The sequence below is a fragment of the Danio rerio genome, chromosome 20 (assembly GCF_052040795.2).
Source record: "Danio rerio strain M-AB ecotype USA chromosome 20, GRCz13ab, whole genome shotgun sequence".
Lineage (NCBI taxonomy): Eukaryota > Metazoa > Chordata > Actinopteri > Cypriniformes > Danionidae > Danio > Danio rerio.
The window spans coordinates 44,030,130-44,055,940 of NC_141040.1; the positions used below are offsets into that span (position 1 = coordinate 44,030,130).

General features: G+C 36.0%; 1 protein-coding gene and 2 long non-coding RNA genes across 5 annotated transcripts in view; 1 reads left to right on the forward strand and 2 right to left on the reverse strand.

Annotated features, from left to right (window-relative positions):
• rnf217 (ring finger protein 217) overlaps positions 1–23,380 on the reverse strand; it is a 40,224-nt gene extending 16,844 nt beyond the window's left edge. For 2 of the 3 annotated variants that reach the window (XR_015517867.1, XM_087297641.1), the window contains exon 1: positions 22,418–23,380. Coding sequence is in view for 2 of the 3 variants with exons in the window: in XM_087297641.1 (XP_087153767.1) it covers positions 22,418–23,299 (882 nt within the window). In the remaining variant the exon portion in view is untranslated. 3 annotated transcript variants of the gene reach the window in all.
• LOC147832302 (uncharacterized) lies at positions 5,371–12,998 on the forward strand. The gene is made up of 3 exons (XR_015518851.1): positions 5,371–7,133; positions 8,904–9,301; positions 9,366–12,998. It is a non-coding gene; the product is annotated as an uncharacterized LOC147832302 (long non-coding RNA).
• Positions 8,583–13,661, reverse strand: LOC147839426 (uncharacterized). The gene is made up of 3 exons (XR_015518832.1): positions 10,203–13,661; positions 9,384–10,047; positions 8,583–9,323 (listed from the first exon to the last, which is right to left on the reverse strand). It is a non-coding gene; the product is annotated as an uncharacterized LOC147839426 (long non-coding RNA).
• Positions 23,381–25,811: the final 2,431 nt, after the last annotated feature.

Consider the following 25,811-nt stretch of genomic DNA (forward strand, 5'->3'; position numbering starts at 1 on the left):
CCCCCCCTTTGGGATGTCAGGATTACCGGGCGCTTCTAGAGGAAGAACTAATCTGCTCTCAACCTCCTATTTTATGCTGGGACATCAAGCGACAGCTTTTAGTGGATATTCTTCTGAGTTCACAGGAAATATGTTGCATCAGGCAAGTTTGAATAGTTTAGAATCAGCTGGATGAGTATCTGTCATGACTACTGTAGGATTATGACAGTATTTTTCTATTGCGATTATAATTTTTGAAGCATTTATCATCATATATTATCAATATTTTCTATCCTGATCTCACGAGGAAACTTAAATATTTTACGTTTTGTCAGTTTAGTGTTTTGTACAAATTCGCACGAGTTTAGTCGAATGAAAATGTACGATTTAAAAAAAAGAGGTGTGGCCCCTAACCCCGCACGTCATTGGTTGAAGAGCAAATCGTACTAAATTGTACAAATTAGATCGTACGAATTCATACAAATTAGCAAGTAAATCAAAAGGTTACGAACTGCCATGAGATTGCGTTGGATATTCACATAACCTGCAAAAATAAAGGTACTTTAACTTCTACAATGACCAAAAAATCCTTTTAATATTATATATTATTTTGCACTGTAAAAAATGCTGGGTTCTAGGGCTGTCACAATACTGGATTTCGGGACCAATCGATACTGAAATTTTAAAAACGTCCATTTCCCGCTAACATTTGAGCACTGTTAAGCAAGTTTTTAAACAGCGCTAATTTGCCATTGGGTTCAAGTGCTCAACAGAAATGACTGCGATTGGCCATGAAGGTCATCAGCTTACCAAACTCACTGCTGTTTAGTGTAACCACACAAAGACTGTTTCTAAATACCAGCTACGCAAAGTTTGGACTTGCGTCCTTGGAAGTTCAGACTTGCCAAGTTCACACTTGGAAGAACGAACTACCGAGAACGCGAAGACACAAGTCGGGTACTTCTTCAAATGGAACGGCAGTGTACTCTATAATGTTACTTACCTCACTATGGATTCATCGATTTCACTGTACATTAACAATAAAATGATTCAATTATATAAAGCACGGCCCTGTAATTAATATTATATTAATGTCATGAATGAATATTTGTGGTTTAAGAAAATATAAACCAGGTAACCATAAATGTGAAGTGAAATGGGTTATTATACACAGACTAGTGTCTTTGACTATCAGATTTAATGAACCACAATGGACATTATTCAAGTATAAAGTACAAGACGTGAGTAATAAGAAATAAAGATAACGTAAAGCAATTTGGTAATCAAAGACAAACAGTGTACAACACAGTAACATATTTAAAAACAATTATAAAATGTAACAAAATAACACTGCCAAAACAATACACCTGAGAACAAATAATAGATTACAAAGACAAAAGACTGTCCATTAGATATGCACCAGTTGTATCAAATATCATGTTTTAACTACAATGAAATGGTGAGATCCAGTGGTACATCCGTGATGGACTGGCTATTGATAAACAGGGACACTGGAGCGTTTAAAAGCCGCAATTCATCAGTGGATTGCTCGTATATCAGCTTATAGACAAACCAGCTGATAGACCTGACTTTGAAATGCTCCATTGTCCCTGTATCTGTGGTTAAACTCAGTAAACAGCGGTGAGTTCGGTGAACTGATAACCTTGAAGGCCAATCAGTCATTTCTGTTGAGCACATGAACACAATGGCAAATCAGCAGTGTTTAAAAATGCGCTCAACTGCGTCTGCACACACAGCTGATCAGTAGCAGCTGCACAGATTCAATTCAATTGAATTCACCTTTATTTGTATAGTGCTTTTACAATGTAGATTCTGTCAAAGCAGCTTCACACAGAAGATCATAGTAAATTGAAACAGTGTAGTTAAGTTTTCAGTGTTTAAGTTCAGTTCAGTTTAGCTCAGTTCAGTGTGGTTAAATAATCACTACTGAGAGTCCAAACACTGAAGAGCGATCCATGGATGCGCAGCTCTACAGATCCCAAACCACGCAAGCTAGTGGTGACAGCGGCGAGGAAAAAAACTTCATCAATTGGATCAATAGATCTCTGTCGAAAACTGCTCACGCTTGCGGTGAAATAGGCTTTGAAGGAAAATGGATGTTTTAAAAATTTTTTGCATCGATTGGTACCGAATTCCAGTATCATGACAGCCCTAGGTTCCCCACAATTCCTTCATGCTGTCCCAACACAAACCATTTAATTTAACTTAATTGTTTTTACAAATTTAAGTGGATATTTTTTAAGTGTATTTAAATGTTACAGAGTAAACAAAAAAATCGCAAAAGAATTATAAAGTACAATAGGCACTTGACAAAGTTTTCTACAGATTTTCTTTTGCCCATCATATTCATTTACTTATTTGATTCTTATATGAATTTCAGTAATATTGTTGACTAATATGCAACTGCTTGTAAGAATCATTTACAATACAGTCTGTAAAATAATATTTTCTCTTCTTTATTAGATATAATATTTGAAAGATTGCTTTGTTTACCAAACAAATATAGCTACTATACTCCCAAAGTCAATCTGCATAAATACGCAGACTGCTTTTATTTTTTTATTCTGACAAAATTCTGCATAGAAATATTAAAATATGTCCACATATTGTGCTCTACTTCTAGACCCACTCATTAGTAAACCATGCTTAATGTGTTAAAATTAACAGGTTTTTTTTTTAACTATGTTAAAGTTAGTTTAAAAAATACCACTGAATTTTATTATTTTGTTAGCTAATAAAAAATAAACAATTTATTAAGTCTTCCATCATTTGGTGCTCTTATGAACAACCACTGCCAATACAACAAACTAAATAGTCTTAAGAATCACCTCAAAAGTTTTAAATAAGTAATTATTTACAGTGTTTTAGTGTCGACAATATCAATATTGTGAATGTTATTTATCATGATGTATTGAATTATTGTAAATAATCATATGTCTAGTCGTGACATCTGGAAGCAATGCATTCTTGACCAAAATAGACCAGACTGGATCCCGTCTGTCACTGCATGATGCGAGAAACAGGAAAGGTTGGCAATTACTATCCCTGGCTCACTAGCATTATGACAATGTCCATTCCCCAAAAATATTGCAGTGGCTAAATAACAGCCCTTGTTCTGAGGAAACTATTGTGCTAGGGTTAATCCTGTAGAGTTTTACAGAACAATTAATAAAATCACAGTGGTTGACACATCATACAGTGACTACTACCTTGGTCAGACAGATCCTTTAGTCATATTTTTAGGAGTGCTGCTAGAGTGCTCTGCCTTGATTACTAAAGCTTTCTCAGACAATTACATCTTGAAGATCATTCCCATTTTAACAAGGATTAAACTGTATTTAACTTACACAGTGGAGAGAATACAGTGTTATGTTACGTTTGTTTACTTTCTTGTTACTGTATACTATAGGGCAGCACAATATGTATTGTTTCAGCATCGATATCACAATGTGCAAATCCGCAATAGTCACATTGCAAGACCTGCAATGTCAAATTGGGATTATAATTAACCCGCAACCATAGTTTATTTAGTATATTAGTATACACAGAGGTTGTCGAACTCTGGGACTGTGTCCAAAATCACATACTTCCATACTATATAGTGCACTAAAAACCGAGTAGTGGCCGTTTCTCAATAAGCACTCATTAATAATCTTGTGTCCTCATGTAACATCATCATCAACTGCCAAAGTTCAGTTCCAAAACTCAAGACCACAAGAACAGAGGATGCAGGAAAGTTGCCAGATGTGTTCTTGATATCGAGGACACATCGATGCAGACTTGAGCGCAAAACCTGCTCGAGAAGTACCAGAAGTCATTGCGATTGAATAGACGAGGTGGGAAGCGCAGCATTTTATTTACATTTATTATTAAAGTTCAGAGATATAACTTAATTATCTCAGGAGCTTCCGTAAGGGTGCTTTCACACCTAGACTTTTGTTTTGGAACCTGGTCGAGTTTCCCAAGTTAGCACGGTTCGTTTGGCATATGCAAATCCAGCAATCAAGCTCGGATCCACACCAAAGTAATCGGTCCATGATCGCCTGAATGAGGTGGTCTCGGCTCGATTGAATTGAACTCAGGAGCGGATCGATTGTAATGAGAAAGCAAACAATCCGAGCCCGGCTAAGTTATATCACAATGTCACAGGGAAAAAAAGAAAAAGACAGCTGGGAAACATAAACTGCTTTGTATTTTTGTAGGAAACACAGTTTAGATCTTTCATGGTAAGAGGTGTGTGAGTTACTGCCGACTATCACTGAATGTGTCAGAAATATTGAAAACAAAACCAACTTAACCTTGTTCTTTTAGCGCCCCTCACAGAGCTTGATCCATGCTGGCATTTCTCCCCTTGGGCTTTAGGTTTTGGAAAGGGAAAAAATTCCACCACCCAAAATAATGAAAAGCCATAATATGATTTGAACCATAAATCTTGTGATCCCTAGTGCATCATGAACTGGAGTATAGTAGTTTGGGGATGCTGCTTGAGTTATTTTTAGCTGATGCAACTTTCTAATGCAGAAGATAGTCTTAGTAAACAGCACAAACAATGCTCATGCTGTAAAGGCTCTGGTAGCGTCTTGTGCTCACAGCAGGCAAGATTGTTGCCCGGTGTGTGGAGTTTACTTTGGGATCCTAATGAGATCTGGCAGTCCCATGAGAGCCCTTACCTGAGTATGTGTCACCAACTGGTGACAGGAGTGCTAGCTTTCCCCCCCCCAGGGCCACCCACCAGTCCTTTTCACACCTGTCAGCCTGCTGCTAATGGGCAGAACGTTCACTGCTAGCACAATAGCGGCACTCGGTATCCACAGCAGGCATGAACAATCCTCTCCGTATGGATGGAGAGTCTGATTTTCGGCCTGCCGTGTCACGCGCTGGGCATCCTGTATTAACTTTGACACGTTTTCTGATTCACCAGAACCAACTCTTGAGGTGGGCTATCTTCTCAGGAAGATACGTTTTTGAGAGATGTGAAATCGAAATTGTTCTTTGCGGCTGACCACAGGCCTGTTAAGCATATGTCAGATTTCTTGCTGTAAACAGGTCAGCGATGTGACAGAAATAGAGTTGGGTATTGAAACAAGCACCTCTATGACTGACTATAAAAAGAGATTCAAATGTACATAAAAGTGATTTCCCAGTCTAAAAATAGAAAAGCAATTAAAACAATTAATACATGCTCCTCCTTTAACATTTTTACATAAAAAAATTAGTATATATGCATTTCCTGTAGTAAAAATGCATTAATAACCCTTGTTAACAACTAAAATTGGAAAATCTGCTTAACATATTTGTATGTAATCTGATAATTATCTACCCTTTTCTCTTAGTTTTTTTCTTTCTCCTTCTTTAATTTTTTCTCCTTTTCTCACTTATTCTATTCTTGTTAAGAAATGTAAAGTGATTTTATTGTATAAGGAAACTGTACATGCTGGTTCTTGCTAATAAAAAAGACAGATTTTTACTGCCACTAAAAGAAACACTGCAGTTTTAATTTTAAGCCTTATTTTAGTCCCTTGCCATATTGACTTACAACGTACAAATTATCTGTTAATTAACACAGACCCCCTAGTATTTCACGAATCCGCGTTTACTAAATCCAACACAAAAATCAACAAAAAGTCACAAATTTTTGTGATCCTGCAAAATTCTTAATTCAACGCAAAATAATCGCAAAAAAATTAATAATTTCATAAAACATCAAATTTCAAAACATATAATTAAATTATATTGATTTCGGTTTGCAATAAATTGTTTTACATGACTTACAACGTTGCATACGCTGCGCACGTGATGTATACGTGTGTGTGTCTCTCGAAAAACAACGTCGTACCTGCGCCCTCACAATCATTACATTCCATGGAACAGAGTGGAAGAACTATGACGTTACCTTGTAGTCTAATCGGCTGCGAGCATAAAACTAGTTTCTTCGATAAAATCCCCAAAGGATTTTCCCATAGATTTTTTGAAGATTGCAAATATTAAACTGAGTTCAAACACTCTTCATTACACTTACACGTTTTGTCCAGCCGGATAATCCTCACATGAGAATACAACTTTTAGATCTTAAATGCAAGCGCAAAAACTGAAAAGCTAACATTAGGCTATAAATGGACTACAGTGCTTTCGGGGCGCTCGCTTGTGACATCAGCACCGCCCTGCTAACGGCAACTTTTCAAGCTTCATTTTAGAAATATGGCCCATGACAAAAATGTAATCTCTAGGTTTATTATAGTATAATCCTCGCTATATTATAAACAAATAAATACACAAAAACACATATGCATAGACCTACGTGCCTTTTGAATAGTTATTAACAAAGGGAAATAAATTTTGTTTTGCTTTATGGTTGTTGTAAAAGTTTAAAAACTGTATCTATAAATATGCCTACAAAGTATTATCATAAGACATATTTAAATCAGTGTATCGCTCGCATGCACACAGCCTGCTTAACTTAGTAACAGATGACAGAAATGAAGCGTGATGGACAAGTCTATATGCCTGCAAGTTCCCTCATGGACACAGAAAAACATTCAATATTCTTTTTTTTGTCACAAAGTACAGCGAAAAGCAGCGACTAAAGAGTGCCTCTTATAACATTGTGAGTGGCGTAGCTCGTAAAGCGCATGGCAACATGTTTTGATGCGAACGATCATCAACACGATTCGAATCCACCGTCTGCTAAATTTTTCTTTTTCTCCCAATTAAGTTACATATCAGATGAGGAATACATTTATTTTTAATAGGAAGGAACTTTTTTTTTTTATTAAATAAATGAAACTGTGATATAAAATCACAAGTGCCATGTGGGTATTTAATAATGTTTAACCTATCTTTATACGTGCATAAACAGCAACTAAATAGTTATTTTAAATATTCAATAAAATGTTATTTTCCACCTAGTTTGTAGAAGTTATACATTGAATACCTTTCAAATATATATTTTTAGTTCTGCTTACGACATTTCTGTGTGGAGTTTGCATGTTGTCCCTGTGTTAGCGTGGGTTTCCTCAGGGTGCTCTGGTTTCCTTCACAAGTCCAAAAACATGCACTATGGGTGAATTGGGTAGGCTAAATTGTAAGTAGTGTATGTGTGTGAATGAATGTGTATGGATGTTTCTCATTGATGGGTTGCAGCTGGAAGGGCATCCGCTGCGTAAAACATATGCTGGATAAGTTGGTAGTTCAATCTGCTGTGGCAACCCCAGATTAATTATACTGAGATGTTCCCAGGCCAGCCAAGAGACATGGTCCCTCCAGCATGTCCTGGGTCTTCCCCGAGGCCTCCTCCTGGTGGGACATGCCTGGAGCATCTCCCTAGGTAGGTTTGCACCTTTTTCCGGGTCAAAACCCCCTTATGAGTACAAAAACATCAAGGACTGTGACGTTGCCCCAGTATGGCGCAGCCGGGCCCCACCCTGGAGCCAGGCCTGGGGTTGGACTAGAACCAGTCTGGTCCTTCTCCTCTGACTTCTGGCATCAACAAGGCATTTGTGCCCACAGAACTGCCACTCACTGGATATTTTCCCTTTTTTGACCATTCTCTGTCAACCCTAGAGATGGTTGTGCATGAAAATCCCAGTAGATCAGTAGTTTCTGAAATACACAGACCAGTCTGTCTGGCACCAACAACCATGCCACATTTAAAGTCACTTAAATCACCTTTCTACCCCATTCTGATGCTCGGTTTTTACTGCAGCAGATCGTCTTGACCATGTCTACATGCCTAAATGCATTTAGTTGCTGCTATGTGATTGGCTGATTAGAAATTTGCGTTATGAGCAGTTGGACCTAATAAAGTGGTCGGTGAGTGAATATTGTTTATCTGAAAAAACTATTTGAAGGACTTGTTGGCCTTAAAGAATTCCTTAATAATTATGTTGATGATGGTTCAACAAACACTGATTTTAAGGAGGGAGTTTTACACACATTTGGGTTCAAAAACAGCTGGATGGAGCAAAACAGCAACAGAATGCAGGAAAGTTGAGACAAGTAAAAAAAAAACAGCTGAACTATTTTTAACTAGTTACGTTTATGATGCTGAAAATAAGCAATGCTTTGTAAATGGAGCAACAATCGAAAATAGAACCAGCTGAATCCAAGAAGTCACAGTTTATGCATTATAATGGAAGCATTACTTTGAGCAGCTGATTTGAGGTCTGACAGTAATTGTAATGTGTTGTTGAAAGCTATGCGACTGCTACAAAAGCACTGTTTTGATGGCTGTGGCAGTGCTGCTTTAAAGAGGATGAATTTTAAAAGGCACAAAAAATCTTTTCAAACGCTGTCAGCACACAAGACAGCTTTGAATAATAAGTCTCTATTATTCCTATTTGGTATAATACTGCAAAAATATCAACTACATAAACACTGAAAAAATGGTGTCTGCAACATTTTTGCAAACAATGTATATGGGGTGAATTAAAACAAACAAATTAAATGTTCAACGTAGTAAGTTAAATGTAGTAATGTTTAACTTAATTTGCTTAAACTCAGCCCAAATAAACTGTTTACAACCACTTAACTTGAAAAACAAAATTGTAAATTCAAGGAATCATCTTTGAGTCATATTTTTTTTTCTATTGAACTTACGTAAAATTAAAACTTATTCCTAAAAAATATGTTAATGTGGCTCCACTGTAAAGAAATGTTGGGTTCTACACAATCAATTTGTTTTGGTACGACATAAAGGAATTGATCTTGTTTATTATTTTTCACAATTTTAAGTGAATAAAACAAAGTTGTCCCCCCGAAAAAAAACTCCCAAGAATTGTGTTATTTCAGCTCATTTTAAGTAAGTAGTTTGAACAAACAGCAAACTTATTTTTTTTTGAATGTTTAAGTACAGTATTTATAGTACAGTATTTATGCCCTTCCAGCTGCAACCCATCACTGACTAGGTTTACATGGACATCAGTAATCGAATTATTTGACTTAATCTGAATAAGACAATAATATGATTAAGGCGTTTCTTTCATGATCCCATGTCATCGAGTCACCACGCTATCCATGTTTCTTAGAAGTTTCATGTAATTTCGGGTGTTTAATCTTTAATTTGTTGACTTTAACTGCAGTTTGGCACTTTCACTTTCATTCTGGAACATTTCATGCATACCCTCCATGACAAACGAGATATTGGATGCAACTATGAACTGCTGGAAGAGCGTAGTTTTAATGGAAGTTCATACCGCATGCAGAATAGAAGAATAAAAACCTCAGCATTTCACGATGCAGGTGCCTGTGGTCTGCACTGACTCGGTAGGTGCAGAGAGTGTCAAACAGCCGTGTGTGTGTGTGGGTTTGTGTGTGTGTGTACGATCCTGTCGCAAAACGCGGTGATAAGTCCTACATGATGGTAATAGTTCGATTAAGGTGTTTACATGTCTGTACTGCACTTCAATAATGCGACTACAAGCGGCATACTCAACATGTCTTAAATCGATTACTCTTTAGTTCGATTATGACCTTAATCGGATTAAATTAATCAAAAATCGCTATTTACATGGTAGACTCTTAAAAAGAGTATTGTCTCAATTGCATTAAAATCGAATTATTGGTGCCCATGTAAACTTACTCACTGAGAAACATCCTACACACTCATACACAATGGACAATTTAGCCTACCCAATTCACATGTACCGCATGTCTTTGTAATAGTGGGGGAAACCGGAGCAGCCAAAAATGGGGAGAACATGCAAACTCCACACAGAAATGACAACTGACTCAGCCAATGCTTGAACCAGCGACCTTCTTGCTGTGAGGCGATTGTGTTACCCACTGCGCCACCGTGCTGCCCAACATATTCATAGCAACAAGTAATCAAATATTTAACATCTGCTGAAAATGTAGGTACTTTAAGTATTGAGCCAGTTTTTTTTTTTGACTGGCATAACTCTAATACTAACCCATAATTGTGCAAACCCAACACAAGGTTTTTGTATTACACTGGTCCCGCGCTATAACACGGCTCATCTTTCAAAGACTCGCAATTTTGCAAAAAGTATTGGCTGATTGGCTGTAGACCAGGGGTGTCCAAACTCAGTCCTGGAGGGCCGGTGTCCTGCAGATTTTAGCTCCAACTTGCCTCAACACACCTGCAAGGATGTTTCTAAAAAGCCTAGTAAGAGCTTGATTAGCTAACCCAGGTGTGTCTGATTGGGGTTGGAACTAAACTTTGCAGGACACTGGCCCTCCAGGACCGAGTTTGGACATGCTGTAGACTATTGTCAATCAATCTCCTCTGTGCTGTGTCTCCTACAGCAGTGGTTCCCAACCTTTTTTTTTGCCTGAGATCCCCTTTTCCACTGGGAAATATTGTAAAGCCCCCCTCCACATATAGGTTTGCAGTAAGGAAGACAAAAAAAAAATCATATGGCTGGGTCAGGGACACTTTGCTTCGAGGAAAAGCAATAAAACCGTAGTTCAGATAGCTATCTAGGTATTTCCTGCATTTCGTGTTTCCAGTATTGCTAGTGCTGCTACCTGAAATGTTTGGAGCTTCCTCAACTGGGTCCAGTATGCTTGGATCATTACTATTAGCTGCTGAAGGTGAATCAGCAAGACTAGGTTGTTTTTGTTTACAAATTTGTCAATTTCTTAGTCAGACAGGGATAAAATGAACCAAGACAACAAGATCATTCTCCTAATGGGCTATATGCACACTGACTTTTAATTTTTAGCCAGGCAGCCTGAGGGCTTCCGTTGAACTGTCTTTCCATTACAAAATTGTCATGTTAAAGATCTTATTTCTTTAAAAATCAGCCATCTTCACTGATTGTTAGATATACGATATGAAGTGGGTCTCCAATCGGACAAGAAGCACAGCATTAAATTCCATTTCCGCCCGCCATGGCTTTAAAATATGGCAGTCTATTTTACCCCAGTATTTTCAATCAAATTTCTGCGCTAGCCTGTTGCTACTGACAGCGATAGTGGTTACAAAGGTTTTACGCTTGTTTTACGCTTGAACATCAAAATGAAAGCTTAAGTCTATTTAACTGAATGCATTTATAACATGTATGTAAAACATCGATGCTGTAAAACAACCGTATGAAATTGAAAATAGTCACATTAAGCTTTCACCGGAAGTTCATCAATGGCTATAAAACTCTAACTGTGCGTAGAGCCCAATGTCCACTGCTAAAAATTGTTTTTAAATATGACGCGACCCCGCACAGAGCTCGTTGAGACCCGCTTGTGGGCTGGGACTCCCCTTTTGCGAACCGCTGTCCAACAGTACAGAATGCGTCCAGCTTGCCAAATTTGCATGAATCTTCAATCACTAGCAGTGTGACTCTGAAGTGCTGTACTTTATGTTTGCAAGCTTTCTCCCCACAATGTTGACAAAACGTTTTGCACCGTCAAAGGCACATGCAGTTGCTCCCAAAAGGCAGTAGAAGATGCAAACTATTGCACAAAAAGTAGGACTTCTGGACATGATAAAGGAAGGTTAGGTTGCTGTAGGGCACCATTACGAAATGAATCTTCAGTTTGTTACATTTGGTTTTACACCATTAAAACATTTGTAATTATAAAACAAAAATAAAACAAAATAAAGGTGACTACTTCACAGACTTCGCCGACTGTGGGTTATTTTTTAAAATGTAACTCAAAGATGTTTGTTGTTCGTTTGAACTACTTATTTAAAATGTGCTGAAACAACACAATTCTTGTAGTTTCACTGGGACAACTTAATTGTTTTATACATACATATACATACATATACATATACATGTACATATATTTGTAAAAAACGAATAAGTCAGGGCTCGAAATTGCGACCATTTTGGTCGCATATGCGGCGAAATTTTATCTATGCGACCTTGAAATATATTTGGGAGCATTTCTGCGAGTGTTTAAAATTGTAGTGTACGACCACTTTTTACTGCAAAATGTTCAGCACATGCGCGGATTCGGGAGACATTCACGCAGAATGCATCTCTAAGCTTTTTGTCTGCACTTGAAACTAGGAAATGGTTTAAAACAGTTGTCATGTCAACTTGCTTCAGTAAACAAATCCAAGTCCGTAATGCTTGCCCCGCCTTTGCGCTCTTCTTATTGGCCCACCACTGCTCTAGCACTGAACGCGAATGATTGGTTAATATCAGCTGTCAATCACTCAGTGCCTTCTGGCTTCGGATGACAGAGAGCTACTACCGCGAAAAATTGTAAAGCGCTGAAGATGAGAATGAAGATAACATAACACTTGACAGATTTTGTTTTAGAAACCATGGCATCTACAGTTGCAAATAATGACACATCTTACTAGTTATACCGTTAACAACACGTTAATTCAAGCAGTGCGTGCAGGGCCGGTAAGTGCTCCGTGTAAGCTTTGGTCACTCAGTTATGTTATAAAAATCTATTTTCTTGTGTTAACGGGATTTTGTTGAGACATATTTTCCTCACGCTTGCATATAACGTATAATATTGCTTGTTGGTTTGATTAGTGTTAATTTCAAATACAATCAATATGTTTGTATAAAACTTGTAGTAACGGTGCTCATAATTGGTGGGTGCGACTAAATTTTGGCTGATGCGCCTAAATTTTTTAAGTTAGGAGCACCGGTGCTACCAGGCAAAAAGGTTAATTTCGAGCCCTGTAAGTTAACTTATTTCCTTCATGTTGTCCCAACACAAATCAATAGTGTGGAACCCAGCATTTTTTTGCAGTGTATAAATCCAAAAATATTAATTTCTGAATCCTGGAGCCTTTTTAGCTTCAATTCTGAGCCGAATTCTGTTTTAAATGTACTCGTTTGTACTAGTGTGATTGCACAGACGTCAGATTATGATATGACGTCATCATAATTATCTTTTTTTAATCCTGAGATGACATTAAAGCAACATACCATACATTATGACTATTCAACGAGCCTCTTTAAAGAAAAGTAAGCCGCTAATGCACCCAGTATAAGCCAGCATTCTGAAATATTACTCCTAGGACGGAACCAAACGCCCTTGCCATGGGCATCTATCATTTAGATTGGTGCACCATTTGCCAAACCCAACACAATGGGCTGAAATGAGAAACAGTAGCTCTGTGAAGTTAAATATTAGCTATTTAAATGAGCCTTTTGTACTGCAGACCTCTTGCCCTTTCTCTTTAATAAAAGTGCACATTAACCAATCGCCTGTTCCTTTCATCTGGTTAGGAACAATATTCATAGTATTTCTTTGAGCTTACATGCATTCTTACCATCTAAACTGCTTTTTAAATCATGAATCACAGAGGCCCAAGAATCACAGCAATAACTGTGTAAAGAGTTTACCAATGTGACCTCCAAAATCAAAAATAAACAAAAGCACACAAATGATCAATCACACAGCAAAAACGAAAACTTAACCCATAAACTTAAACTGATAGTTCACCCAAAATTTTAATTTGCATTTCATTTACTCAGCCTCAGGTCATACAAGATGACCGTTGTATTCAAGATGAAGTTTTTTGCTGAAACCATGGTGATTCATAAAATGCAAGGCAAGGGGCACCGTTCCTGAGAGTAAAAAATACAAATCCAATTTAATCCACATGGCTAATCCAGATAATAATTTTTGATCTTTTGAAGTTGATCAATCAATTTGTGCAAAAAAATAAATAAATAAAATGTCAAACAATAAAAAAAACATTTAAAAATACATAAAGTTAATAATAATATATACAGTATATATTTCTATAATCTGATTGGCCTCTTCAGCCTTGTGTATCACTCCGTTCACACTAGAACTAAAAAGGCACTAAACAACTCACTAGTTTGACAAATATTGCAGCTGTTGGACAACATAATGTAATTTGAGGCTTTTTAGGGGAGAATGTAGTTGTTTAGATTGCAACTACGCAGTTTATTTATAAGGATAATGGCTATTTTAAATATTTATAAGTTCAGAGATTCAACAGTTTGGAGGCGATCAGTACTGAGCAGAGCAATAACGGTTGACTTTCCGCCACAAGATGGTGACAGAGATCACATAAGTCTTTAGAAGAAGAAAAAATACTTGGTGTAAATTTCATGATTAAATCATTACAAAACAGGTACCGCTGCACCCTATACAGAGTGTGCAGGCTGCGTAGGGCCTCAATTCCAGAAAGGGGCACCATTTCGGTTGCTCAAAAAAATATTTCATTAATTATCCAATAATATTAACATAAACTGAGTGTAAATAATATATATATATATATATATATATATATATATATATATATATATATATATATATATATATATATATATATTGATAATATGTCGTTAAATACATTTTTAAAAAAATTTATGATGAATGCAAAAATAAACATGTGATGTAATTTTTGTCCGTGTACGCATGTAGCCCATTGTCATAGACACGTATGTGCGGCGCAGTCCAGTCTACTAATCTTTGCGATTGCAAGTTGCAGCTCTATGCCCAGGAAAAACAACAGCAGTTTGGAGCCGAGAAGAGGAAAAAAGTACAAGATGAATAGCGTGCATCACTTTCAGGTAACTTTTGTCCATCAATCTGGAGAACATATTTTTGGTTGTTCAAGTAAATTAGTGATGCTGACGTTTAAACTTCTCCACAGCTGCACAAATCTGCCTTATTGGTTGTTGTTTACGCTCAGTTTCTTGCTTTGTGGCTATACATTGTGCTTTAAACTATGACAGGACATGCTTTATGACTTTTTTGTGTTTGCCCCTCTTCCCCATGTTGCTGACAATTACACAAACTCAATTATTAATATTAACTTGTGCAATACTTTACAATTCTGTTTGCACACCAGCTACATACACAAGCACAGCTACATGCTATAGTATATGACAAGTCTAAGCTATAAGTCAACAAATCTTTTTATTTATTATTTTTTTAAATAAGAGTGTATCCTTTAGGGGGTTTGTCACACTCAGAATTGCACATTGTTTTCAAAAAGTATGGAGATACATAAAATAAGGCATCTGGTCCATACAAGGAGGAAAAGAGTGTTTCACCTACAGGTGGTATGTCAAGCCCACTCACCTGCGTGAAGCACATATAGGGGCTGTTCATACAGAATGAGTTTTTCCTCTTCAACACTTTTCTATTATTTTTCAATGTAAACTTGCACTAGACAGACGGGTTTGACCGTTACGTTCATCCCTTGTGTCTTTTTGAAGTGCTGTGCATGCACTGTAAAAAAATAAAAATAAAAAAGTTGACCCAACTCAAAATTGTAAGGCAACTTGCTGCAGAGCTGACTCAACTTTCAACCCAAGTAATGCACATGATTCGATTTAAGTTGAGTCAACTCAAAACTCAAAAATGTCCTGAAGCTGGTTGCCTTAAAATTTTAAGTTGTCAACTTTCTTTTCTTTTCTTTTTTTTTTTTTTTTTTCAGTGTTTAAGCGCCATGTTTTTTTAGACGCCTGTCAAGTTAAAGATCTTCAACTTTCACACGCAGAGCAGTTCATCACTGTCAGGTCCAAAAGCAGTGGAACAATCAGAAGTGCTCGGAGGCGGGGCAACCATTGCAAGCTTCTGTTTATAGCAGAAAGTTGGCAGTTTTATAGTAAATATAATATATTTATTAGAGGTGTAACGGATTACAGTTGATCCGTGATCCATACGTATCACAACCAGTTCGGAACAGACGTGATCAATTAATAACTTTTTTGAACTTGTAGATTGATCCAACATTCATAACAATTGCAAAGAGATCGCCTCCCGCGTCATTCAAATCACATGTATGAAAGTATTTTGGCTTTCTAATAAAATATAATGATGATGGAGAAAGTTGTAATGGGACCTAAATGCTTTTTTACTGTATGTTATTAATTAAAGGTGTTTTCTGTCACTGTTTGTTTAACCTGCATTAATGCATTCAGTGTAAAGCTGCATGATTAAACATTAAAAGATCATGATCTCAATTCAAACCCCCGCAACATGCATGATGAATGATAATGATTTGCATATGTTTATTAATCGCTTGAAGCACTGCATTCAAATCTGCGTTTGATCACGAGACATTCAGTTTTTACACTTTTTCAGTTTGTTACAAATGATTAATCAACACGGAAGTACTGTGAGAACAGTTTATAGTTCAGATATAAACACTGATGTTTAGGCTGAAGATTAAAATCACCGTTTAATGGAACTTGACGCAAGTGAATGTTGTAGCAAGTACATTGTTTGACCAACAGGTGGTGACAAACAACCTCAACAAAATCAAAATGATGTCACTGAATAGGTTTTCAAAAATGAATCACCTATAGTAAAACATGAAGATTTATGTGTGAATTGTTGAATCATTAATTGAAAATAAATATTTGTTCAAGATGTTACATTTCGGTTTAGCATAATCAGCAACAGTAGCAAATATAATTTTTCGTATAGATGACTTTTTCAGATACTTCTTTCTTGATTTTTATTAAAATGACAGGTTCTAAGTTGTTTGTTAAGCCTAATGGTTTTTTGCAGTAATATTTTTCTATAAATGGAAAGTAAATTACATTTATCTCCTCCCTTTTTGGCTGACCAGAAAAATGGTCCAATCCTTGACCCAAAAACCATAGTGTAATCCGAATCGTGAGATTTGGGATGTTACACCTCTAATATTTATAGTATATGGTAAAGTTTTATTTACTGTTATATGATGCATCTTCATATGCTTATCATAGCATATTGTTTTCCTTTTTCTAATTATTCCGTCATTGTCGTTATTGCATTACGTTTGCAACATTGTGTCCCATGAACCTTGCCTTGTGCTTTTTTAAACACATTCCCGAATGCTGCCTCAATCGTTTTGACACATTCAGTGTGAACAGGTCCGAAGAAGTCCAAGATGTTTTCCAAAAACATGGATAAAAATAGTTGATAAGAGTATCTGGTGCATACAGAGAGGAGAGAGTGTGTCACTTACAGGTGGTTTGTAAATCCCACTCACCTATGTGAAGCACAGTTTCATTTTATTTAAACACCCAACCTTTGCCTCCAGTATAAATGAAACAAAAACTACTATATGTGTGTGCTCAGAACACTCTTATTTAAAAAAAGAAAGAAAAAAAATATATTTTGTAAATATACACGACTCCCAGTACATATAAATTATTGTCATTGCTATCACTATCACAAAAACTACAGAAAATATGATGTAGATTTAACTCCATAGCTCATCAGTACTATGCAATACGCCACCCTTCTATAGTGCTGTAAACGGCTGCAAAGCTGTTACTGGATACAACTCGAACAGACAGGTTTTACAGGTAATCTGTCTTTTGCAGTACATCCTTGAATAGCAAAACACATGCTGCAACAATGGGAGGAGTGGCGATAGGTGGCTATATAAACACATTCTTTTTGTCATCATCATAATTGTGCACTCCAAAACACAGGAGAGAAAATGAAACAGGCTGCAGCTAAACAGGTCAACAAACGCAGCTTACTGCCGAACTACACCAAAACCTTCAACCGCATAAGACAGCGATCATTATCACATCAACCTCAGCCTGACCCCCGGGATCATTCACGGGGGCAATAAATCCGATTTGAGTGAAGAGCAGCAACAGGCGAGCTAGCATTACTCGATTATGTCCACAAGATCCCCCCAGAAGGGCAAATTGTTTCTATGTCGTCTGCAAACCACACACACAGACCTTCCAGCCAACAGTCATGTAATGTAATTAGGGCGCAGAGAGGCTGAGCTCAGTGATTAAGCAATCAATTACAGCACAAGTTCTTCCTCCCCTCGTCAGCGACATGACTCACTGGTTTTGAAAAAATTAATAAAATAAATTCCTTGGAGTCTTCCTCCATTTTATACTTATGACTTTGTAAAAACCCTACAATACATATTTCAATGTAATTTAACAGAAGGGATGCATTTAACAGGTTTAATGGTTTGAATTTGGATTGGTTTGATCAAACAAACTCTGACTGGATTGCTCTGTGAATACAGTTGTTCTGAATACCGCCTTCTGCACCAAAGCTGAGTGAAAGTTCAGTTGAAATGATAGAGTTTGATTAAAACATAGCAAGGCCAATCTTTAAAGCACTTTCAGTCCATTTCCAAATTAATTTTGGTGCAGTTTAGGAGAAATGTGAAGGACTTCAAAGAGATCTAAACAAACCAACAACGGATCACGATTTGATGTCATTACAGTTCAGTACATGTTTGTGAGGAATTTCTGGCACCCTTTTGACTGCTTTAAAATTTTTATAAGCTCTTCTAAGTAGATCTCACGAGTATTGGTATGCATTTCGGTATGCAGAAGTGTGGTTCTACAAAACATACACTTACTCCCTTTTAATTGATAATGAAACATACAAATATGATGCATAAAGGGTGTCAAGAGTAAATAATTTACTGTAAATTGGGTCAGGCTTCACTTTAAGGTACAGTTCTCCCTATTAATGAAACAACACTACGACTTTTAGCTTAACAAACTCCTAATTTGCTGCTTATTAACAAGACTACACAAAATCTGCACACATAGAAATCCACAGATTTTAGCCCATCATTGAGTCTACATTGTAAAACCCAAAAAGTTAGGGTAACTCAAACCTTTTGAGGAAACCGATTGCTACAAACCATTTACTGTAAGTTTAAAAACTAATCCTAGAGTACTGTGAACGTAAATAAAGTAATTTGACAGTACTCATATAGATTTATTTTTTGACTCAAATGGTTTGTTGCAATCGGTTTCCTCAAATGGCTTGAGTTACCTTAACTTATCGGGTTTTACAGTCCTCAGTTGGTTTGAGTTCTCTTCATTTATTGGCTTTTACTGTGCTCAGGTTGCTTCATTTACTCAAATGGATTAAGTTCACAGTACTCATTGGGATTAGTTTCTGAACTTAAAGGATTTTCTGCAATCGGTTTTCTCAAATGGTTTGAGTGACCTTAACTTTTTGGGTTTTACAGTGTAGTTCTTGGTACCTTGGTGCTTTTTGTTAACATTTATTATTTATTTGTATAGCATATATACATTTTCACATTCTGATTCCAATGCCTAATTATTAAGTTGCTATAATTCAATTAATAAATAATAAAATATAAAACTGTTCTTTGTAAGAGTGTACTTGCATTATGATGTTATTATTATGTTCATACTTGCATTATACGAGTGGCATCATTTGATTTTAAAAGGACAATAATATCGTTAATTGCAATAAATTGTGGTGCAATATATCGTACAACAAAAATGTTATATTGTGACAGGCCAAAATCCAGTAAGGCTTTAAAAGGTATTCATTTACACCAACTTTCTCCAAGGGGATTATATCATGCAAAATGTCTAAAAGCTAAAGTACACATTTCAAAACAAGCATGGTTGGCTTTCTAACTGACAATCACCACTCCAGATAAACAAATGTGTTTTCCGCTTTTCACCACAGCCCTCGGAGGACTCATTCAAACACATGCTGATGCCTCATGCATCTCTGAGGAACAACCGGTCATCCTTTTTTTATCACACCAACATGACTAGTGTTACACAACATGGGCCTGTGTGCTTTGCGGCAAAGGCAGTACTAAAATGACTAACATTTTCAAATCCACCATAATCACATACACAGTGGTGCACACAGGAAATGCATCACTTCTCTAAAGCAGGAAAAGACAGGACAGGCTGAGAATGTTTCCACCAGCACAATAGAGAACCTCTCCATTAACAAACAGACCATATGCTAAAATTAGAAGACAAACAATTAAGAAAGCAAACAAATAAAATGACTGACAGGTGATCTTCCCTCAAAGATGCAAGTGGAGGCACTTTGTAATGACCACAAGTATGGCAATCACTCACAGTATTGCCATCTACACGAAGATATAAAGACAAATAACAACATGAAAAATATCACGCATGTTTAACAGCTTTAAGAGACAGGCATGTAGATTAAATTCAATTCAAGTTTATTTGTATAGCACTTTTTCGCAATAACTATTGTTAAGTACACTGGTTGCCTAAAATCTTTAAGCTGAATCAAATTGAGTCCATTGAACTTATATTATGTTAAACTGACTTAAAACAACTAGCGTAACTTATAAAACTAACTTAGAACATAATTAACAGTTAAATAAGTTACAATGGACTAAAAACATATGCTGTTATGACTAACTGATCAGATCAGTTTTTACAGTATAGTTGCAGACTAGACACAAGTCGACATTCAATATATTGTGATAAAGAACATGCACGATATTGATATAATGGGCACTTTTTTGAGTGTCGTTTAATCATTTTCAGTTTGTTTTTTTGGCAGGGGTTGTTCATGAAAGTACTGAAAAGCTGAAATAGGATAATATGCTTAATAGGGTGCCTATTTTTAAACATGAATAGTTTTGCATGTTAATCTGGCCTACAACTTTGAAAATTCGGTGACTATTTATAGACCTTTTGTTTGATAACTCTGCAGAGCCATTGTTGAGGAAAGTTACTTTTAAAAGTAATTAGGGTTGGGTCGATAGACGATGCCATCGTCCATGCCGGCACCGCGTTCCTCCGTCGCAAACCCACTCACGAAAAATACACACAGCCCTGTTTCCACTAATACGTCTTAGTTTTAAAATGACATTTTACAACGAAAAACAATCCACATGCACACTGGCATTTCATCTAGCATTTCCTAACAGCCCTCTGTCCACATTATACCGCTGAAAATGCAAATCACGTGACCACACAAACACACACACTGTCATGCGCTCATCTGAGCTCCAGGCAGTCAGCGGGTGCTTTGAGCACAAAACCCCAGCGAGCAGTGCATGTCAGAAAGTTTTCAAAGATATACCATTGGGTCACATCTCATTATAGTTGTTAAACGTGATATTTAATTAATCTTGTCTCTATCTAACAACTGAAGAGTTTTAAATCTCTTAGTTAACGTGTCACAGCATCAGTACACTACTTAGTAATTTTAGCGAAAACCTCAGATACTGGTTCCTGTTGGTTGTGCACCTTTTTTACCAATCAAGTTTGATGACGCCATTAATAATGACACAGATCACTCTGCCTATTCATGCCAGAGACTTGCGGGAAAATTGATTGACAGGTGGTAATTTGTGTGTAACTTATCTTTATTTATTTATGATTTGGTTATCGGTAAAACAAAGACCATACGGGCCAGGTAGTTAAAACACTAGAGATACAAATAAATAATTTGTTATGAATTAATAAATTATTCATAAATAATTATTCACCGCCACCTACGATGAAGATGCCATTGTCCATCACAACATTTCACATTAGACATCGTACGATGCCAAACTGGTTGACATCGCCTAACCCTGACAGTAATGCATTACAATATTGAGTTACTCCCGGAAGAAAAAAAAAAAAAAAAAAAACTAGTTGTGTTTCTCAGTTACTTTAGGTAATGCATTAGATCACTTTTGTGTTACTTTTTATTACCTGACTGAGGTTTGATCTCTTTCAAAACGTGTTTTTTTGTCCTATTTTAATGCACGAGTTCTGCCATTAATAACATACTGTATAACCTACATCTTTAATTACCTTTAAAAATCACATCAAAAAAATATTTTAGCATAATGTTATCTGAAAGCTTCCTGACCTCAAAGCTGTACATGCAGCAAGTATTTATTGTTAATACTTTTATTTTTTATTTTTTACAGCTTATTAATTAAACTAAAAAGTAACTCAAGTTACATTTTCAAAAAAAGTAACTCAAGTTACATTTTCAAAAAAGTAACTCAAATATTGTTACTCAATTTTGAAAAGTAATGAGTTACTGTAATTGTTACTTAGAAAAGTAATATAATTACGTAACTCACATTTCTTGTAATGTGCTACCCCCAATATTGTGTACAGCATACGTAATGACAACTATAAATGCATTAAATAATCTTAGCTGATGTTATTTTCATAGTTAATACCTAATAACACTTTAAAACAAAACTTGTAATCATTTTTAATTAAGTTAATAACTAAAAACAATTCAGTTGTATTTTTTATTGAACATATAACTATAATATTGTTATTTCTCATTGACTAACATTATTTGATTTTATTGTAAAAAGTTGTTACCTATAGACCCTTTTCACATTTTCGAATTTCTCAGCTGCATAAATAGAAACTCCTCGCATAAGCGGTAATTCATTTTTTGTCATTTGACACAAAGATGATAATGCATTCATAAATGCATATAAAGGTTCATACGGTTTTAAAAATATATATAAATATGAAAAACTTTAAAGGATTTAGGAGTATGATGACCGATAAACACAACATAACAAAAGACAAAACACGTCTTGTAAAAAAGGTCCAATGTACTTTATCATCATTTTGCTATTTAATTTCTTTAAAACAGCTATTTACTCTTAACATTACATAGGCCCACATTATTTTTTGTTACTGTTAAATGTTAAGTTGCATTAATATCGCGATAAAAGGAACAACCAAATTTGATACTATTGCAGACACAAAGGTACAACACTGAAAACAAATATGGATACCTGTGAGATGATGTATCTTTTCAGACATTCTTCACAAACAGCCTTTTTGCAACAGTGTAGCGGCATGATTTGTTTATCGTCAAGACAAATGCGACATGTCAACACCACAGACAAACTGTTGTCAGCATTATATGAGCTGTGTATTCCAGACACCATCAGGTCAGAGACGGTATAGGGCACTGGGTAGGGATCATGATTGTCCAATTCTAAGTTTGGTAAGTCGGTGGATGGTAAAACCAGTACATCTGGGGAAGAAGAAGATGAAGAAGATGATGATGATGATGATGATGAAGTCTCGTGATTGGATGTTGTTTTCTGAACAGGTATCCTATAATTATCATTGGCTATACAGTATACAGTGCAGTAAACATGCTCTTTTGATTGGCTGGGATCTTCGCCACTCTTCAAATCAATGTTATAATCAATATGATGATTCCCATCAGGATTTCCCAATTCTGGATTGCTCTCAATATCTTGTTGTAGATTTATTGTGCTACATTGCAACCTTTCATCATCATTTTCATGGTCCAAGTCGTTTAGATTGATGTCATTTCCTACTTTCTCTAGATTTTTGGGATCTTCTGTATCTCTGATAGTGGAACCAAAATTCCTTCTTAAAATATCCACAGCTCTTATGTTTTCCCTCTCGATATGTTCTCTGTGGCCGCCTCCTGGTCCATGTTTGTGTTTATGAAATTCCAAAACATCCTTCGAGGATAATGATGACGATGACGGCACCTTCGCCTCACCGCTGCGGACATCCTGGCCGAAATCAGTGCTCCGTGTCCCGCTGGATACATAGACAGATTCCCCGTCGCGTCCGGAATAACCGGGCATATTTCGCGTGGTGTCATTCACTCGCACGGAAGACTCATCTTCCATTCCTGAGCGGTCAACTTTCCATTTGAGCGAAAAACACACACAGTCCGGTTTCAAACTCACAAACTAAAAACACCGAGTAACAACTAATACACCACTTCCGGGTGCTAAATAGCGAATCCTACTACGGCGAAGCCTCGGGTTATGAATATTAACTATCTTACGTTGACGTTACTTGGTAACGATCCAATGACACACGTCTATCTCATGAATATTAACTATGCGGCTTTGACGTTGTGTCTTTTGCTTCCAATGAAACATTTCCTAATATTAATGAAAATCCGTCGTCAGCATAGTAGGATTCGTGAGCTCACCGTCGAATGTTATGCTTCTTTCGTTTATGCTCGACTAGGTGAGAACTATTACTGTTAATAACCTATTAAATGCGCATATAAATTATAGCACAAATAGCTAGTTATAAGGTGTTTGGTTAGATCTACAATATGCAATAAATACATACGTAAAGATAAAAAACTGACGTTTTACATTTTAAACAACTGCATGTGACTGAAGTCATACTCTTTATATTAAAATGTACGAGTGATTAATACTGTAAGCTTGTACCGTTTGAAATATGTTCTAGTCTCAAAACAACAATCAAAGCATACATCAGAATGAGTCCTGTATATATAACATTGCTACCTGGGGAAAACCACAGAAAACAGACGCTTAAATGTCATACAATAATAGTTTACATGTCAATAAATAGATACAGATAATACAGATGGATGGATGGATAGTACCAAAATACCACTTAACTGTATATTTTTATGTAACTATCCTTCAAAGCTTATATCTAGAATAAAACTTAGCATTATCACATTATTTTCTATTTCATTTTTTCATTGTATTTGTTAGGTTAAATAATGACATTATTTTTCTGTGCAGAAGTTATTAAAACATTTAAACAGATAATTTACTTGCTTACTTGCTTTCTTTTATATAATAACTCATCTCATAACTGATCTATTTTTATCTTTGCCATGATGACAGTAAATAATATTTGACTAAATATTTTTTCAGACACTTCTATACAGCTTAAAGTGACATTTAAAAGTTTAACTAGGTTAACTAGTCAGGTTAGGAAAATAATGCAAGTTATTGTATAATGATGGTAGACTATCGAAAAAAATATATAGCTAAAAGGGGCTGATAATCTTGACCTTAAAATGTTTTTTAAAAAATTAAGAACTGCTTTTATTCTAGCTGAAATTTAAAGACATAACTGTGTTAATACGGTTAACTAGACAAGTAACAAATAAGACTTTCTCCAGAAGAAAAAATCAGAAAATATCCGAAATACTGTGAAAATGGCGACGTGGTGGCGCAGTGGTATAGCACGTTTGCCTCACAGCAAGAAGGTCGCTGGTTCAAGCCTTGGCTGGATCAGTTGGCATTTCTGTGTAGAGTTTTTGCTTGTTCACCCTGTGTTAGCGTGGGTTTCATCCGGGTGCTCCAGTTTCCTTCACAAGTCCAAAGACATGCGGTACAGGTGAATTGGGTAGGCTAAAATTGACCATACTGTGTGTGAGTGTGTGTGAATGAGAGTGTATAGATGTTTCCCAGTGAAGGGTTGTGGCTGGAAGGGCATGCACTGCGTAAAACATGTGCTGGATAAGTTGGCGGTTCGTTCCGATGTGGTGACCCTGGATTAATAAAGGTTTAACATGCTCTGTTAAACATAATTTGAGAAATATATAAAAAAGATATTTTTTATATCTATATAAAAAATATATAGACACTAATTACCACTAATTAATTCCTAAATTATATCTGGTTAAACATTTACTCAGTAAATTTAAAAAGGATATTGATATAAATTGCTCTTTTTGTTCTTTGCATTGGTAAACTTTACCCCCACATCTTTTGGCACTGTGGTTAAGTTAAAAAGCTTTGATATGATGCCTCTGTATCAAAGAAAAGGTACTCTTTAATTTAAATTAACATTTTAAAAAAATAATTTTTGGATATTTTAATTATAATAATCTGAATAATGAAGTTTTTGATATTCATCTATTCACGTTGTTGATTTTTATCATTATGAGTGTAAAATTTTCAGCACCAAAAACATTTTTTTACTGAGTTTTATAAGGAACCAAAAAAATATTTTGTCACTTAAAGCTGTATAGAAGTTTCTTGAAAAATATTGAGTAAAATATTATGTCCTGTCATCATGGCAAAGATAAAATAAATCAGCTATTAGAGATGAGTAATTAAAACTATTATGTTTAGAAATGTGCTGAAAAAATATTCTCTGTTAAACAGAAATTGGGGACAAAGAATAAACAAGGGGGCTAATAATTCTGACTTCAACTGTATATATATCCCCACTCTGCCAATCTTATCTTGATTAAATCATAAACACTAGAGGGAGGTAGAGTGTAAGATAAAACATCTCCATTTGCTCGCCTTAGATTGGTTCCGCTTCAGTGCTTTTGAATGTTAGAAAAAGAGACATGAGCAAATGCTGAGTGTGATGTTTCCTCGGAAAAAGTAAAAGGTAAATTAACCCAGT